Here is a 16,566-nt window from a genome sequence, read left to right as displayed (position 1 = left end):
TGTCTCCCACAGCATCCTTTAAACTTGTCTGGATAACCAGACAAGAAAGGCAGGAGAAATCTGGCTGGAACACCAGGCTCAAAGGACTGCGATCAGAAGTACAACCTTCACCTGGGTGCCTGCTACTAACAGCATCCCTTGAGGATCAACACTGGGGCCAGCTCTGCTTATAAGTGTCACAATAACCTGGATAGAGACTAAAGTACAGTCTCTAGAAGTCTGGGGTAGAGGACAACCTTGCTACTCAGAGGGACTTCAACAAGCTGGGAAATGGGTTGACAAGAACCTTGAGAAGTTCAACTACATCTATAGTAAAGCCTGACGTCCAGGGTAGGATAACTCCCCACAGTGGTAGGGGCTGTTGGCCAAGCATCCCTGTAGAAAGGCACTTGGGGAAACAACAAAGTGCCAACAAAGGCAGCCAACATCCCTGTCACCAGGAATGCCACTGGCAGGGTGAGGGGATGGATCCTGCCCCTCTGCTCAGCATTCCTAAGACCATTTGGAGAACTGGGGCCAACGTGGGCTCCCTAGCACAAGGGACATACATGAGCGAGTCCTGCAGGAACCACCAAGGTAGTCAGTGCTGGGGCATGGGATGTGCAAAGAAAGCCAGAGAGGCAGGTCACGTCAGCCTGGGAAGAAGGCTCAGGGCAGACAGTACTGCTGTCTAGAGCTATTGAGTACGAGGTGGTGTGCAGACAGGGCCAGGCTCTTCTCAGAGACAGGCAGGAGTAGGACAAGGGGTGAGGGGCAAGTGAAACTAGCTAGAACACAAGAAAAATCTAACCAGGCACATGGAAAAAAATATTTGCTGTATACATGGTCAAACACTGCACAGGGCCCAAAGTAAGGGTGGCACTGCCATCCTTACAGTGGCTCAGATCCGGACTGGATGAAGCCCTGAGTACCCTGCTCTACCAGGTCTCCAGAGGCCTTTTCCCACCACACCCACAGGGTGTACAGTACAGATTCTGTTGTACAAAATGCTAGCAATGCCTCTCTATACAGAACTGGCACCTGTAACATTAAATATCAAAGAATAATTTCAAGAAAAGAACTCCCTTCACAAATCACAGGAGGAACGGAGCTCTGTATTTTCACAACTCATCTTGCCCTCCATCTTTCTGCTCTTGTCGTCTCCAAACCAACATAATGCCACATGTGAACTATCACCTTGTACCAACCCAAGCAACAAAGCCGGGACAGCCAGGAGGCACACTTCATCCACCCATGAAACCAAGTACCACCAGAAAAAATGAAACAACGTGACAAAAGGAGTGACATGTTTTAGAGCACAAAGTAAGGGTAGGCCAGAAAAGCAGAAAGAGCAGAAAGTAGCTGTTGATGGAGAGCAGCCAGGCAGGATGGCTTGGCCACCTTCGCTGTATTTTTTCCCTTGTTTACTTGACTCTGGTTTTTCAGAACTCCAGAAGCACCGGGTCATTTTGAAAAGCAGGGATCACCCAAAAAACCATCTTCCCACACGTCCTACGGTCTCGGGGAGAAGGAAGCTCCACAGAACAGCTTTTATGAAGGAAAATGGCCGAACACAAATTCACGCCAGACCACCCTCAGTTCGTATTCCATAAAGTGCAATCCCAAACCCCGCTGGCTGTCCTTTCTCTTCCCGTGAGTCACAACAAAGGACGGCGGGGCAGGAGCGCAGCCCCGAGGGCCGGCGGGGAGGCCCGGGCGCGCAGGACGAGCTCCCGCAGCCCCCGCGCCAGCGGCCGCCCCTGCCCGGCCCCGCGCTCCTCGCTCGCATCGCCCCGGCCCCGCCGCGGCCCATCCCGCCCCGCCGCGCCCGCCCCGCGGCCCCGCTCACCTCCCACCCGGTACATGTTGGCGGCCATGCCCGCCCGGGCCCCGCGGGCGCTCCCGCCGCCGCCTCCGGGTGCCGGAGCCGCTGGAAAATGGAGGCTGGAGCGGCCGGCGGGGGAGGGGAGCGCGGAATTAAAGGCGCCGCGCCGGCAGCGGGGACCGAGCGCGAGCCGGCGGCGCGGAGAGGGCGGCGCCAGCGGCGGGGGCAGCGCCGGGACAGACGCGGCGGCTCCGCGCGCGCCCGGGCCCTGAGGCGGCGCAGCCCGGCCCCGCGCGGGCCCCGCGCCTGAAGCGCCTTCGCGCCTCACGACAGCGCCTCAGCTCTTCTCCTTCCTCCTCTCGCCCTGAGCCCGAGCGCTCGTCACACCGCACCCCCATCCCTCTCCCGCTCTCTAGAAGCACGCGCGGCTTTAGGACGCCGCAGCGCGGCTCTTCACCTGCCGTACCCCCCCGGCCCCCGAACACCGCTCTGTCTGCCCCACGCGGCCCCCAGACCCGAAACGGGCACCAGCCTGGTCCCCTCAGTGCTGCGAGGGGCGTGGGGCCGGGGCCAGCGAGGGCTGCAGGAGAGGAGACATGAGGGCAAGGAAGAGGGGAGCGGGGCTGCAGGAACCAGAGAAGGGCTCGGTGCCGGGAGGACGTACAGATCCAAAAGCTCTGCCATGCAGGTGCTGCTGGGCAGCTGGATAAATAACGTGAGTGATGGCCCCTCTGCACCAGCGCGCAATGTCTCCTGTCAGAGATGAGCGCCCCAGCCGTGCCAAAGCAGCTCCTGTTGAGAGACGACTCAAGGGATGGGTGTGTGCTTTCATCATGTCCAGTTTTATTAGTGTTGCATTAGTACCATAAAATAGTTGACGAGGTCAAGCACATTGCAGTTTGTTCCAAAAAAAAAAAAAAAGGCTATTTTACATTTAAATTTGTCTTCATAAAAAAAAAACGTAGAACCCAAACAATACAACAATGAAACATAAGGGCAACTTGGGAATCTACAAAGTGGTAATGTCCCCTCACGCACTGTGATCTGGACAAGGCTGGCAGCACCCACGCTCACAAGGTGCTTCGGCACATACACAGGCAGCGCTCCAGCAACTCTTCAGCCAAGGCGCAGTGTTCTTCGTTAAAGAAGCCAGCAACCTGCTGCTTTCTAAGCCAGCAGAGCCCCTTCTCACCCAGTCTGGCCCAAAGCAGGCAGGGGACCCTGCAGGAGCCAACCCTGCCAGGAGCATCTCCTGCAAGAACCCCACTGACGAGGCTCCAGGAAACATATGGGAAATGCTGCTGCTCATTTCTGGTATTCTTGCCAGATAAGCCCAGAGGGAGTGTCACTAAATGCCACCACACAGCTTATCCATCAAGACTAAGACCCCTGAACAAAGGTGACAAAAGCTTGGCATTCCAGGGCCCCCAGCTCTCTTCCACTAAATGACAGTACTGCCCTAATCCCAGTCTTCCCAATCCCCAGCACATCAAGGAGTAGAAGGCCACCGGCTCTGCTGCCTCTCGCCAGTATTTTCTTCTCAGCGTGGAGCTGCCAGGCACGATGTCCCTGACCCGACTCTCCAGTGCTCCCTCCAGCACGCGCTGCTGGCGAGAAACACAACAGAGCCTTTGCTGCAATCACAGGTTAAGCAGAGCAGTGTCATTCTCACCTGAGTCTGATGATGGAAAACAAACGTCCATCTCTTCCAGCCCCAGAAACCTCCCAGCCACCTAGCAGTGCCCTCTCTGCAGGATAAAGCCACAGCAGCAAAACACAGCCAAAGAGAGAGTGGCTCTCCCTAAACTCATGTGCAGTTAAGGAGTACTCTGCAGTTACTGCCGAGGTGTAAATTGTAACAATTGAACTGGATGAAAACTGTGGCACTGAGCTAAAACAGCTGCCCAAGATGCCCGCAAAGTGGCCCCCGCCCCAGGAGATCCAGCAGCTGATCTAACACTGGGCCTTTTGTCTCCAGGAAACTCAACCCCAAGGACCAGGAAGCATTCAAGGAGAAATACGATACCACAAAACCCTTCCACCTTTCATCTTCTCATCGGCACTGCTAAACTAGGTCAGCATTGCACAGCCCAGCACATCATCGAGCCCGTTCCTGAGACCTCATCTCCAAGTGAGGCAGGGACCACTTTGCCCAAGAGTGGCTGGAAAAGAAACTGGCTGCTTTGACAAACCACAGCCAGGGGAGTGGGAGAGATGGGCTCCACAGGGAGCGAGCCATAGGACACAAAGGGACAAGGAGCCCTGGGGGCACCACCTTCTAAGCGCTTTCTGGCCAGGGATCAACTGGGACGCTGTCTCCTCCAGTTCCTGCCCTTGCTGTCAGATAGGACTTGCTGTGGAGCCACACTATCTAATACAGGTGAGTGAGAGAAAGCCACTGCATTTGTTTGAGTAGGACCTTCTACACCAAAACCCTCAAGAGCCAAGTGCAGAGCAGTGCTGTCTCTGTTCTAAGACATGCTCCTGTAACACCACCACCCAACCTCACTAGGCTGGCACAAGCACCAGCCCATCCCTGCCTGGCAGCTCTCCCAGGCTCCACAGCAGGGATCGCCCCAGCCTGCAGGGCATGCTTGCCAGAGGAAAACTGTTGGGGAGGTTGGGAGACCAGAGATCAGTCACTTGTACGTGTCAGCAGTTGCAAAGCCCATACCCAAACTGGCCTGAGCCACATGAATGCTTCAACACTCATTTTCCATAGTGACAGGATGCTGTTTCTTCTCCAGTCAGGGACAAAGAACTGCATGAAGTGGCTCCATGCAATACAAGAAAAACAAGAGGCACGACACCCTGACTGGAGCAGCACCATCAAGATCACGTGCCAGCCCTTGTCTTCAAGGCCACAGCCCCCCTGGTGCAGCGCTGCTGCAGGCAGGCCCAGCCTGCCGCTGGCAGACTCTGGGAGGATGAGGCTGAGAGGCCAGGATGTTTCCTGCATAGGAGTGGCATTCCAGACCAATCACAGCGTTTTACAGGGAGAAACCCCAGGGAGACACATGCCCCCAGGTCTCAGGCCCACAGTGAGTTTCCCAAAGAATTCACTCGTATAAAGTTTGAACAAAACACAAAACAACATGAAAAGCAAGGAGCAGAAGTGTTTCTCTTGCACATACACACACACACATATACAGAGTAGAGCAGGGCAACATACCCTTGATAGGCACAACCCTGGAAAACCTGTCCTAGCTACTGTTTGTTTCTTTACAGTAAGTTGAAACACAAAGAGGAGCACAGTGATGGTTCCCCCCACCTCACCCCCGGTAAACAAAGTTATTGCAGTCGGTCAGTCCCCCACCTCTGCAGCATTAACACTCCGGCTCCAAGAGCTGCCCAGGCTGTGTGTGGCTCCTGACACTGCAGCCCAGCCCAAGCACTCCTGTCACACCAGAGTGAGACTCAAAGAAGTCATACGCCAACTAATTTCCTTTAAAAAGCACTATTTTTTTTTTGTTTGTTTGTTTTGTAACAGCCTTAATAAAGAAAGTGATGTGCTTATACACTATCTCCCATGCTACTGCTGCTAGGCAACACGATAACAGCCCCAGAGCATCAACTCAGGTCAACCGAAGATACACAAACTGATGGACACGATGATGTTCAAGCTGGGGCTGAGCTTTGCCACAGCCAAGAGCCCACGGTCGACAGACTTGCCTGCAGGAAGAAATAACAATACGGCCTGCCTAGCAGTGTGCCACAAGGCATGGGACCATGTCTTCCTCCCTTGTGGGGCTTGAAGGGAATACCCAGTCCCTGGCCAAGCAGGTTGAACTTGTGCTGGGAAAGGGTTTTACGAAATCAGTTGGTGATGTAGCCCCTGCTGTGAGCTGCAACAGGCAATGGATCCAGCAGGGACTATGCTCTTGCCCAACAACCTCTCACTCCCAACCTGCAGCAAGCCTAAGAGAACACATCCCATCCCACTGCCTGGCTGACAGCCCGGGTGGTCCCTGCACAGAGCAGGACCTGCCAAGCAGGGCAGGGTGGCTTCCCCAAGCCTTCAAAACCCACAGGTAAGCGATTGGACAAAAAAAAAAAAAACCAAACCCACACAAACCAGAAAATATAGGAAAAAAAAGGAAAAAGTATTGCCCAGCAGACACCAGTAAAGTTTCAAATGCATCACTGCCCTTGGAAAGTGCCTTCTAGAAACGCCCACAGAGCCTGGCCACAAAGATCCCACCAAAAACTTCAGTCCCCTGAAATGCCAGAGGTATCTGCTCCTCCACACAGCAAGCGTGTCCAGCTCCTCAAAGCCTCTGCACCACATGCTCCCTGTCCCTCCTGGGCACAGACTGCGAAGTCCAGAGAGCAACACCTGGAGCTGCCCAGACCTGCAGCTTGCCAGGCTGTCTCCTTGGGAAAGTATCCTCTTTATTGGGGTAGCCCAGGTGCCCCTGGCAGCAGCAGGATGTTCAAAGTCAATACAAGCACAGCCAGAGCCAAGCCAGCAGTGCGAGATACTCAAGATTCCAAATCTTCCATCTCCTGGGTCACCTTGCTGCCTCAGGAGAACACCCTCTCTCAAGTTCCAGCACCACTGAAATCCCCAGCAAATCTCTAACCTGCAGGCAATTCTGTGCCAGGACAAAAGCATATCCTGCTGGGAATGGGATGCACTGCCCAAGAGAAATGCCTGTGGGGAGGAACACGCAGAAAGCAGAAGGTAAGGACAACAGCCAGAGCAGCCCAGAGGAGGTTGCCAACTCCCAGTGCCTTTCGTTTCTATTGTGGCCTCTCAGCCCCTATAAGAAGAGGTTCCAGAGTGCTCAACGCACGGCAAAAGTGCATTCTGGCAGCAGCCCCAAGGCCAGGTGGTCTGCACCCAGACCAGGGAGGTGCCCGAGAGAGGCTGTGGCAGGCTCTGGGGAGCACATCGCGGTCAGGGCAGGACAAAGGCAAAGCAGATAAAGCAGCCTGCGCGACCTCCAGTGTGCGGTTTGATAGATGGACAGGAAGGCAGCTGGACACAGAGTGCTGGCTGTCTCCCAGTCCAGCCACTACAGTGATGTATCACTTCACAGACAATGGCTCAGCTCCCTGGGTTGGTTTTTTTGGCAACTTAGTTTTTCTTTAGCTCTTATTTTTTATTTTCTCTCTTTCTTTTTTTTTTTTTTTTTTTTTTAAGAAAGCATTAAAAAAAATCTGCAGCTTTTAAAAAAATCCTTTCCCTTTGGAGGCCGGACGAGGTTTTATTGATAGGTAAATAACTGCTGTATGTAAATAGCAGCAACCCCACTGACGCAGCATCCCTCAGCAGCGCTGCAGGGACATCATGACTGGCTGTGTTTGGTCATTGTCACAGACCTGAGACACTGGAGTTCCCTTACACTTAGTGTTTCCCTCATTTCCACTCCTGCCCAACATTCCTCAGGCATCACTTTAGCACAAACCCTGCCTGTCACCATGGCAGACTCCACACTCCAAGGGGGGCCCTCTCCAGACCCCTCTAGATACACAAGTGGTTTGTTTTCCAAACCAGACAGTTAACTCCCTCCAGACTCACTGATCTCTCATCCTTTGGCAGCAGGAAGAAAGCATGGCCTACTTTTTCTTCTCTAGAAATACAGAGGGAGGGGATCAAATGCATTGTAACACACACATTGTTCCACAAAATTTGTTCAAGATGGCTCCCCAGCCCACTCACACTAATGAGGTCTCAGGTTAATAAGCAGTGCAGTTATTCAGCTATCTGCTCGTAAGTGGGAGGTGTTCTTGGGCAGGCTGCCTACTCCTGCCAACCCCCCCAAGACTTCATGTCAGCACATCTATTTTTAAGACTGGGTTTTTTGCCTTTGTTTAAAGGGGTTTCCTTCCATTGTAGTAAACCTAAGAGTTAATAGAAAAAAGGAATCCAAGCACATCTGTAATTAATTCTGCAGGAGAGGGCAGAGCAATGCGAGTCGTAGTTGGCACGCAATTCCTGGCTCCTGGTGTGCAGTCTCCGGGACGGACAGAAGGTCCCTCTGCCGAGCATGGCTAGAAGTTAGATTTGGAGTGTCCAAATATGCAGATAGGAAAGTGCTTGACATGAGAAGACCACTGTGCTGCCAGCTGAAAGAACTTGACATCATTCCACTCCACCCCATCGATCAGGACTGCAAGGAAGGGCAAAAGAAGAGAGGAGAGTTAGAAAATACCAAGTGGAAGTGGCCAGACCAAAACAGCGTTGCTAGAAACCTCCCTGCAGCTCAGCAGAGGGAGGCCTGGCCATGTTCAGCGCTCAGGATACATGCTACTCTGTGCCTGGCCACCCCACCACGGTCAACAGCTACAAACACAGGGGAAAGGCTCGAGAGCATACCGGTTCAGAAAGAACAGCTCAGATGGTTGTTTCAGCATTACTCACTGACACTGGAGCTCCTCAGACTGCTGATTTCAGCCTCACTTGATCAGATTTCTCAAATTTCCTAAACATATTCCACTTTCTTTTTTTGACAAATGCACCCTTAGAGATGGACACCAGACTCTCCTCGCTCTTAACCAGGATATCCACATCTTCTAAGGAGGTGACAGACACTCTGGGACCACCCCCCTCACACCCACCAGTCTCACAGGGATTGGGCCAGGATGAAGGTGAGCGAAGCAGATGATCCCTTTCTGTGTACAGTGGTGGGGATTATCAACTGAACAGGCTACACAGCTGTTTCTGACACTAGATGCAAGCTCTGCTGGCAGCCACTTTAGGGCCTGCAAAATGCAGCTCCTGCTGTGCCACGTCTTTGTGCCAGGGTCCTGTCTAGAGAAGCAACCACACTCTCAGCACTCTCCACCAACACATTCCATATGTGCAAGGGAATCTGGAATGACAGGGAGAGGAATGGAGCCCAGCCCTTATCTTCATTCTGGGTTCAGAGAAGTTTCTAGGTAAGGCAGGATTTTCCCAATCCCAGACCTACCAGTGAGGGACTTTTTACAAGGGCACGTAGTGATAGGACTAGGGGAAATGGCTATAAATTGGAGAGGGGCAGATTTAGACTAGACATAAGGAGGAATTCCTTCACAATGAGGGTGGTGAGGCACTGGAACAGGTTGCCAAGGGAAGTTGTGGCTGCCCCATCCCTGGAAGTGTTTGAAGCCAGGTTGGATGGGCCTTGGGAAGCCTGACCTAGCAGGAGTTGTCCCTGCCCATCGCAGGAGGGCTGGAACTGGATGGGCTTTAAGGTCCCTTTCCAACCCAAACTGTTCTATGATTCTGTTAAAGCATTCCCCCATGCTGGACACAGCCAAGCCCGCACTCCCATTACGCTGGCTACAGGGCACGACACCAGGTCAGCCCGTTCCCTGGAGAGCAACACTAGCAGCTAAGCCTCACCCCAGGGCCCAACAGGATGCAAGTGCTGCACTTACCACGCAGCATGTTCTGCTGATGTTTCGCTGTGCAAATCAACCTGCTGATTCCTTCGATACACTGGCTCTTCGACTCAACTTCCTTGTCTTTTGTTTTCTTGGGCAAAAACATCACTGGAAGGAAATCAGCACACAGTGAACCTCTGCCATTCACAAGAGCCTCACCAAGACCTGTTTGAGGTTATGCACTTAAACATTCACATCTGAGAATTCTAACTCCTGAAGTTATCCCTGTTTAGCTGGAGTTTCACTGTGTCAGTGCTTGGCACCGACACCTATGCACACAGACGTTTCAGGCCTAAGTGTCTGTACATGAAACGTTCCCAGATCACAATCGGACCCCAAAAGGCACCTTTAGGGTAACTCTTGCCGCTCTGCCTGGACACTAGCTGCATTTGTAGCGGTCCCCAGCTTGCACCCGGTGCTGGGCTGATGGGATCCACCAGATAAACCTAAGAAGAGCCTTACACACTGCACACGGCTGATGGCCAGCATCACACTCCAGCCTCCCTTGTAGCTACAGGCCGGTTTGCAGCAGTAACAGCAGCCAACATGAGCTGGGCTGCACAGACACCAAGAGAGCAGGGGGAACTGCAGGCTGTGGGCAGCTGGTGCAGAGGGAGGATATTACAAGAGCTGAAAAGGTTCCAGTTCCCCAAGAAATGTCCAAATGCACAAAGACATACAAACTGCCTCCATGAAATTTGGACGTGTTGAACACTAGCTGGACTACCCCGCTAACGACCATTTTGAGTCTCAGGATTAGTTCCCCCATAGGCACAACACTTAAAAAGTAGTGGAAGCTCTGCTATCAGCAGTGCTATAGCTGTGCTAGCCCAGCAGTGACCTGCAGTGTTATGCACCCACGTCTGCAGCCATGGCTCCAGGAGGCTCTGCTGGCTTCTCGGAGCCTCCAGAACCCCTGCCTCCACCAGGAATGACTCCCAGGCCCATGGGTAGGCAGATGTGGTGAAGGACAGCTACTGGCAGTCAAATGCAAGTACAGAACTGTATTGCTGCTTCTTTGAAAACACCTCTCCGCAGAGCTTTTCTCACTGTCTGGTGTGTTTCGTATAATTTGCTCCTGTCCACAGCACTTAGTGGCATTTAAAATGCCTTTTTAAAAGAGAAAGAAACTCAAAACTATGAGTTTAAGAGCAGAAGATTAAATAAGAAAAAAGTTAGGCTTTTCACTGAAAGCATCTTTTTTACCTCCTTCTGTCCCTCAAAACACTCTGCACAAGAACACAAGAGCTGCAGAAGAGGTTACACTGCTGCAACCCTGCTCTGAGCAACACCAGGTCTGGCTGGCGCATGTGTCCGGCTGTGATGGTGGTACTTAAACATAAAGACACCACGTCAAATCCAGCAAAATGTCTCTGCTGGGGCTGTTGCCACATGCTGCAATGTGATGGGAAACACATGTGCCCCGCCTCTTGTCTGCACCTATATCCTGTGGCAGAGGAGAGACCAGAGCTCAGAGCTGGGTGTGCATGTCCCCTTTTTACAGTAAAAAGAGGAACCAGCCTTTCAAACTCTACCACCTTAGGCAGTCACTCCTCATCTACAGACAGACTAAAATTTTGGGGTGCTGTAACGCAGGACTGACAAGTCAGGCAGCCCTGGAGAAGAGGGAGAGTGACATTGCTTTCCTGGCCTTTGGCAACAGTATGTGTGTCCACTTTACCTTTCTTATTCTTCTCTTTTGTCACGACGGTCATGGACATGGTCGGAGTGGTGGCAATCTCACCACTGGCAGGTAACCTGCTGACCTGGAGGGACCGGAAAGTGCATTTCAGTGTGTTTTTGGTAGTGGAGGGGTCCTTCTTCTCTGGATCTCTCTTTCTGTCCACAGGTGGAGCTGCAATCCAGTAATCCACTTGCAGGCCCATCAACTCAGCACCAAGGCTCTGGCTGGAAAAGAAGAGAAAAAGGTAATTTCTGTGCAACACTCAGTGGAGTTCCCTCCATCCGCTGTTCTTCAGAGTGGCTGCTGTTTCTCACTAGCTAGCCAGAGGAAAAGCAATGGGCTCTTTGGGAGATCAGGCAGCAACATTTCATACTGAGACCCGCAGCACAGAACTGCAATGGGCTGAACTGCAGCGCTGCCACAGGGACAAGCAAGAGGAAGGAAAGCAGACAAGCAGTTTCCTAACTCAGTGCCGAGTTCCATGACCCAGCCAGCAAAAGCAGCCCCCTGAAGTGGCCCAGATCACTTCCAGTCTGAGTGGGGAAGAGAGGCCATAAGCACCTTGCTGCTGCCTCCTGAGCACTGATGGATGAATGCCTGTAGCCAGGCACAGCACTGCCAAAATCAACTCTGAATGGAGGAGGGAACAAATAGCTCGTGGGCCCTCAGACATTAGGCACTCAGTTCTGAGTCTCCTTGATTTGCTTCCATCTCCTATGTTCATAAGCTCTTCCTGTCACCAGATGCTTCCCTTCCTGTCCAGATATTTCACTAGGTCAGGCAGGATCTCTGCTCTCCCCAGGTCCCCGAAATGGAGTTGGCATAGAGCAATTTGGCCTGCAGCCCTGCTGTGTGCTGGAGAATTTCAGTGGCGGGAAATTGTTCTGCTAGCCCTGTGATGTTTGCTAAACAACAGCAGATTTCAGAACTTGACTTGCAATTGAAAACTCCTGCACATTGTGCAGTAACAGATGTGCATCACCAAAACACACTGCTGGCCTTTCCTGAGCCAGAAAAGGGAAGATGGAGCAGTCTGGGAAATCTTACCCCTTGCCTGCCCTTGCCTCCTGCCAGCTGACCCCTAGTGGAGCCGGGGTTTATAATTCAGCAGACCTACAGCTGACAGCCTGTACTTCTTCCTACATAATGACAGAACGCTGAATATTGTGCTAGTACTAGATGGAAAAACTAACTTAGTTTATCTACCAGTCTGTGTCCCCTGCCTGAGAAACGGCAATTGTTAAGGAAGATAAATCTGTGATCTTGAATGAAACATGCCTCCCTCCACACTGCCTCTCTAATAAAAGACTACCAAAATAAAACAAGGACAGCCCATTGTTAAGGTCCTCTCAGCAAATAATTTCCTTATCTTTGCTATTTATTCAGCTGAAAGTCAGACCACAAAGCAGAGCTCATCTTTAATCACCAAAGTTAGGGTTTGGGTTCTCAGGGCAATTTCAGAAGTGAGATTCTCTAAGGACAATTTTTTAGAGATGTAGCTTTGGATTTCAAGGCTCCTTCACATCACATTTCTTGTATCAGTTGTAACAACAAAGCATCCTAACATTCACTATGACCAGGTAGGATTTTCTGTTCCATGCCCAGTTAAACTATGTGGCTTAATCTTTCAGTCTGGGTCACCCTCCACTCCCTGTGCTGTCACACACAGAACAGTGGAGATGGAACAACGCTGAACATAAACTTCCTCACTTCTTGATGATTTTGCCACACAGCAAGAAACCAAAAAGGACTGGATTTCTGAGTCTAGGGTGTCAACTTCAGATATATTGCTTCCATGACTCGCAACTTTAATAGCCTATGCTCTTGTGGGTACAGGTTCCCAAACCACTTTCACCTTTGGAAAGCCCACACAGAGCTCACACATGAGAAGTCAGCTCTGCTCTGCAGAGTGCAGCCCCCAGCTCTCTGCACTGCCCGGCAGCTGCTGCTAGGACTGGCCTGGGGCACAGGACCCTATTGGTACCAACAGGAGGGACTCGGACATAGGGACCTTGCTGGTACAGGCTAATTGCCACTAACACCTTCCAACTGCCCAGCACCTGATAAACTGAGACTTCCACATCTCCATTTCCTTTTGTTGCTAGGGAACTCTCAACGCATTTTAGGTCATCAGAGGCTAAAAATGCCCACAGGGCTCCCTGGGGTGGGAAAACAGGTCTCCATCTGTCTCCAACAGGGACAGCAGAAGACACTGTGGAGAGCACATGAGCTCAGTCTCTAGCTGCAGAGCATTTCCTTTGACTTCCTCAGACTGAAAACCTACAGGATTAGGCATGTTAGAGGAGATGTCCCTGAATCATCCTTTAGTATCCATTAATGGATCTGCTGTCCATGAATTTGCCTAACCCCTCGCTGATCTGCTGATCCTGCTGCCACAGAAGTACAGAGGCAGACATAGTCCCAATATCCTATTCCTGCTGTGCACAGAAATCCTTTTTATTTGACCTTTTGCTGGTACCACTGCATGCCCCCAGGTCTCATACCACAGAATTGGTAACAATAGTTCAATATTCAACAAACCCACCACCACAATTTTGCAAAACTTGAGTGGCTTCTACCTGTTTCCCCATCTCCCCCAAACCACAGAGTCCAAGTGCTTCTAGTCTCCCCTCATAAGATTGTCCCCTTGATCTTCTTAACTCTCCTCAGCCTTTAACTTCACCACGTGCTTCTGGGTACCAGAAAGTGTTAGGGAGGTACATACAAAGCGTTAGGCAGGTACATCAATGTTCTGTACAGCAACCAAATTAGAGTCCTGGACAGGGCAACTGTATAGCGGCAGCTTTCTAACACTTTCCTCTCTTCAGTCCTAAAAATTTCAGCTAAGACAGAAATTCACATTGCCCACAGTTGCTGTCTCCTTGCTGTTCTGATATGCTTTAAGGCACACGCATGAATGGGAACTGTGGTTCCACTATGCCACCTTACAACTATCAGCTCTCCCCTCACAGAGAAAAAGCCTGCTCTGTCCACACAGTCACTCTGACCTTACACTCGCTCAGGTCCTCAAAAAGGTAAGAATCATGAGGGATTAGGCTATCACTCGTGTATTACTGTGGGTATTTTCTTTGTATCTCCCAAAGAGAATTCGGTCTTAAAGGGAAAATACCAGCAGATAGAGAACACAAACCTTCCCAAACAGCCTGCCACAACAGCTCATTAGAATCAGGGTTTCTGCCAGACTATTGAAACTAGGCTACCTCTTCTAGTTCAAAGGTTGAACCACCTTGAGAAACGCAGCCCTCCCACTGGGTGGAAGATCCTCTCTGCCTTCCCCAGATCCTCGTGGGCCAGCAAGGACATGGTCATTCCTGAGACAAAAGAGGTGAAGGGGAAAGGTGATACCTTCAAGTGTTCACTAGGGTGAAAGAAAGCAAAGGAATGGGTTTCCCTTTAGCACAGTTTTCTTCTCTCAAATATGTGTCAGAGAAGACAGTCAAGGGACCTGTAAGGAGACAAAACACACTACCTTGAGGATGAGAAGCTGCCTGTGACAGACGGTGACGAAGGTGGTGTGGGGGAGGCTTCCTTCACAGCAGGAGACACAGAAGGTGGGGTAGAAGAAAGGACGCTGGAGCTTGAGGGAGCTGCATCATCAGAGTCACCTTGCAAAAAAGAAGTCAAACTGTTTGTCTGGGTTCATTTCACAGGCCAGCACATGCATGCTGGGATAGCTCAGTCTCCTGCCCATGCTCCTGCTGCACGGGTTTTGTTCAGACTATATCCAGAGATCAGTCAGTTCATCAGTTCTGACTGCCTCCACACTTAAGCAGTGCTTATGAAGGAAAACTAGTTCACATTGACAGAATAGCACCACTCCATGTCCATGCGTGTCATCAGGCAGTGTCATGTAAATCAGCTTTGCATTCCTTCCATTAAAAGCAACTGGGTCTAAATTTGTTGACAGATTGGCAAGCCCATTACCTATCTTGGAGTTCCCAGCATTAGGCACATGTTTGAGATCGCTGTTATTAGACAGCTGAGCCCAGTGTGTGGAGACAGGCATGGACTTCCAATGAAATGCTTCTCCAGTTTGGAGCAGGAGTCTCAATTAACCACAGCACTGAGTCCACCCAACTGAGAACACATGTAAGAAAAACAAGTGTTTGCACATATGCGAGTGGAGCTTCCCTAGATGACCGTGTGCAAATTTCAGCTTGCCTGAAGTCCCCTATATAGTAACAAGAAGGGTCTCTTCAAAGAGAGGCTTCTTCTGAGGACAGCCACTGGGAGTCAAACAGTGGCTCCCGGTGGCTGTCCCAGCAGAACCAGGAGCTAATAAAACCCAATTTCACCTTACAAAACTTCCAAGACATCAGCAACGAGCAATTCTGTTCAGCCTGTGAAGTCAGGCCCTCACCACCTGTATGACACAGCACACATGTGTGTTACCTGACGTTGCAGAAGATTGTTCCACTATTCCAACCTTCACCACCTAGAGGAGGCAAAGCAGAAAAGCTCTATGAAACAAGAAACCCCTGAACATCAGGAACCCCCAAACTAAGCTCACCTCTATGTCCTCCTCAGCACTTCCCTGCAGTCACAGCAGTGCAAAAGCATGTTTAAAAATGGAGTCTTCCAAGAGCCAAGCAGTACCAGCTCACAATCCTTCCCTGACTTACACAAAAGACAGCACAGACCCTGTCGAGCTGTTACAGACCTGAACAGCTCTAACATCCCACTGGCAGTTCCAAGCTACGGCAACTACAGTGCCTGTCTGTGAAACCTGTGGGAACAGGGCAAGGAGGAGAAAGGAACATAAATATCCCTTCGGCATTGCTGCAATGCACCTGCCAATTACAGACACATTGCTCCCACACACAAGTGCAGCCACTTCTAGGCAAAGCCTGTAGGCACAGACATAGATAAACCATCACACAGGTAGATCAGAATGATCCAAATCACACTGTAACAAGGATACAAAATGTTTTCTGGTATGGCCACCCACCAGCTTGTACAGGTAGATTAATGGTAAATGCCACTGGCAATAATTTGGGGAATTGATCATGCTGCAAACACAAGTTCCTGAGAACACACTATGCCTAGAAAGATAAAACTCTTGGTGATATAAAAGCAGTGACCTTCTGTAACAGTGCACAGGGATTATCACTCCTGACACTGCAGAGTGCAGACGCTTCTTAAGGTCCTTAAGAAACTTGCATCCAAGGCTAATATCTACCCTATATAAACACTGACAAAAGAGCTGCAAAGGGATCTCAAGTCAATAAAACCTGCTTTAGAATGAGACGTGATGCCATGCAGTCTAATTAGTTTGAAAACCAAAGACTTCAGTTCATACGTGACCACGTATGGATCACATCTCTAGGAAGCACATTTCTGTGCTACGGGATCTAATCATTAAAAGCTATGCACAGTTTATGTGGGGGTGTTGTATGCTCAACACTAGATCTTGGAGAGCTGTTGCTCTATTGGCTTCTCCATTAGCTCCAATCTTGGAAAAGCCATCATGAATTCAGCAGTGTGTGCAGAAGCCCCCCAAGGGAGCCAAGGAGGTGCTGGCTTGGGAGAGGAGGCTGCAGCTCTGTTTGCTCACTCTTAATCCAAACAGCAACAAATCAGGCTCTGGAGCCCAGCAGTCATTTGCGCTGTATGCGTTAAAGGCCAAAAGGATGTTTCACAGACTGTAACTAGCTGTGAGCAAGAGAACGTGAGGCGAAAGAGT

The 16,566-nt window shown here is 50.8% G+C and overlaps 2 protein-coding genes across 13 annotated transcripts in view; both read right to left on the bottom strand.

Annotated features, from left to right (window-relative positions):
• The window catches only part of MTA1 (metastasis associated 1), an 81,902-nt gene extending 79,929 nt beyond the window's left edge, over positions 1-1,973 (bottom strand). For both annotated transcript variants that reach the window (XM_069862459.1, XM_069862461.1), the window contains exon 1: positions 1,829-1,973. In XM_069862459.1, coding sequence (XP_069718560.1) covers positions 1,829-1,856 — 28 coding nt within the window. In that variant the 5' untranslated portion in view covers positions 1,857-1,973. The remainder of the gene's footprint in view (positions 1-1,828) is intronic.
• Positions 1,974-2,625: 652 nt separating this feature from the next.
• PACS2 (phosphofurin acidic cluster sorting protein 2) overlaps positions 2,626-16,566 on the bottom strand; it is an 80,552-nt gene continuing 66,611 nt past the window's right edge. For all 11 annotated transcript variants that reach the window (XM_069862436.1, XM_069862443.1, XM_069862444.1 and 8 more), the window contains 5 exons: positions 15,276-15,318; positions 14,353-14,488; positions 10,860-11,086; positions 9,173-9,286; positions 2,626-7,920 (listed from right to left, as the gene is read on the bottom strand). In XM_069862436.1, coding sequence (XP_069718537.1) covers positions 7,802-7,920; positions 9,173-9,286; positions 10,860-11,086; positions 14,353-14,488; positions 15,276-15,318 — 639 coding nt within the window. In that variant the 3' untranslated portion in view covers positions 2,626-7,801. The remainder of the gene's footprint in view (positions 7,921-9,172; positions 9,287-10,859; positions 11,087-14,352; positions 14,489-15,275; positions 15,319-16,566) is intronic.

Source organism: Phaenicophaeus curvirostris, chromosome 8, assembly GCF_032191515.1.
Source record: "Phaenicophaeus curvirostris isolate KB17595 chromosome 8, BPBGC_Pcur_1.0, whole genome shotgun sequence".
NCBI classification, from domain to species: Eukaryota; Metazoa; Chordata; class Aves; order Cuculiformes; family Cuculidae; genus Phaenicophaeus; species Phaenicophaeus curvirostris.
The sequence above is the reverse complement of the archived record's forward strand: the minus strand, read 5'-3'. Positions and strand labels throughout refer to the sequence as shown.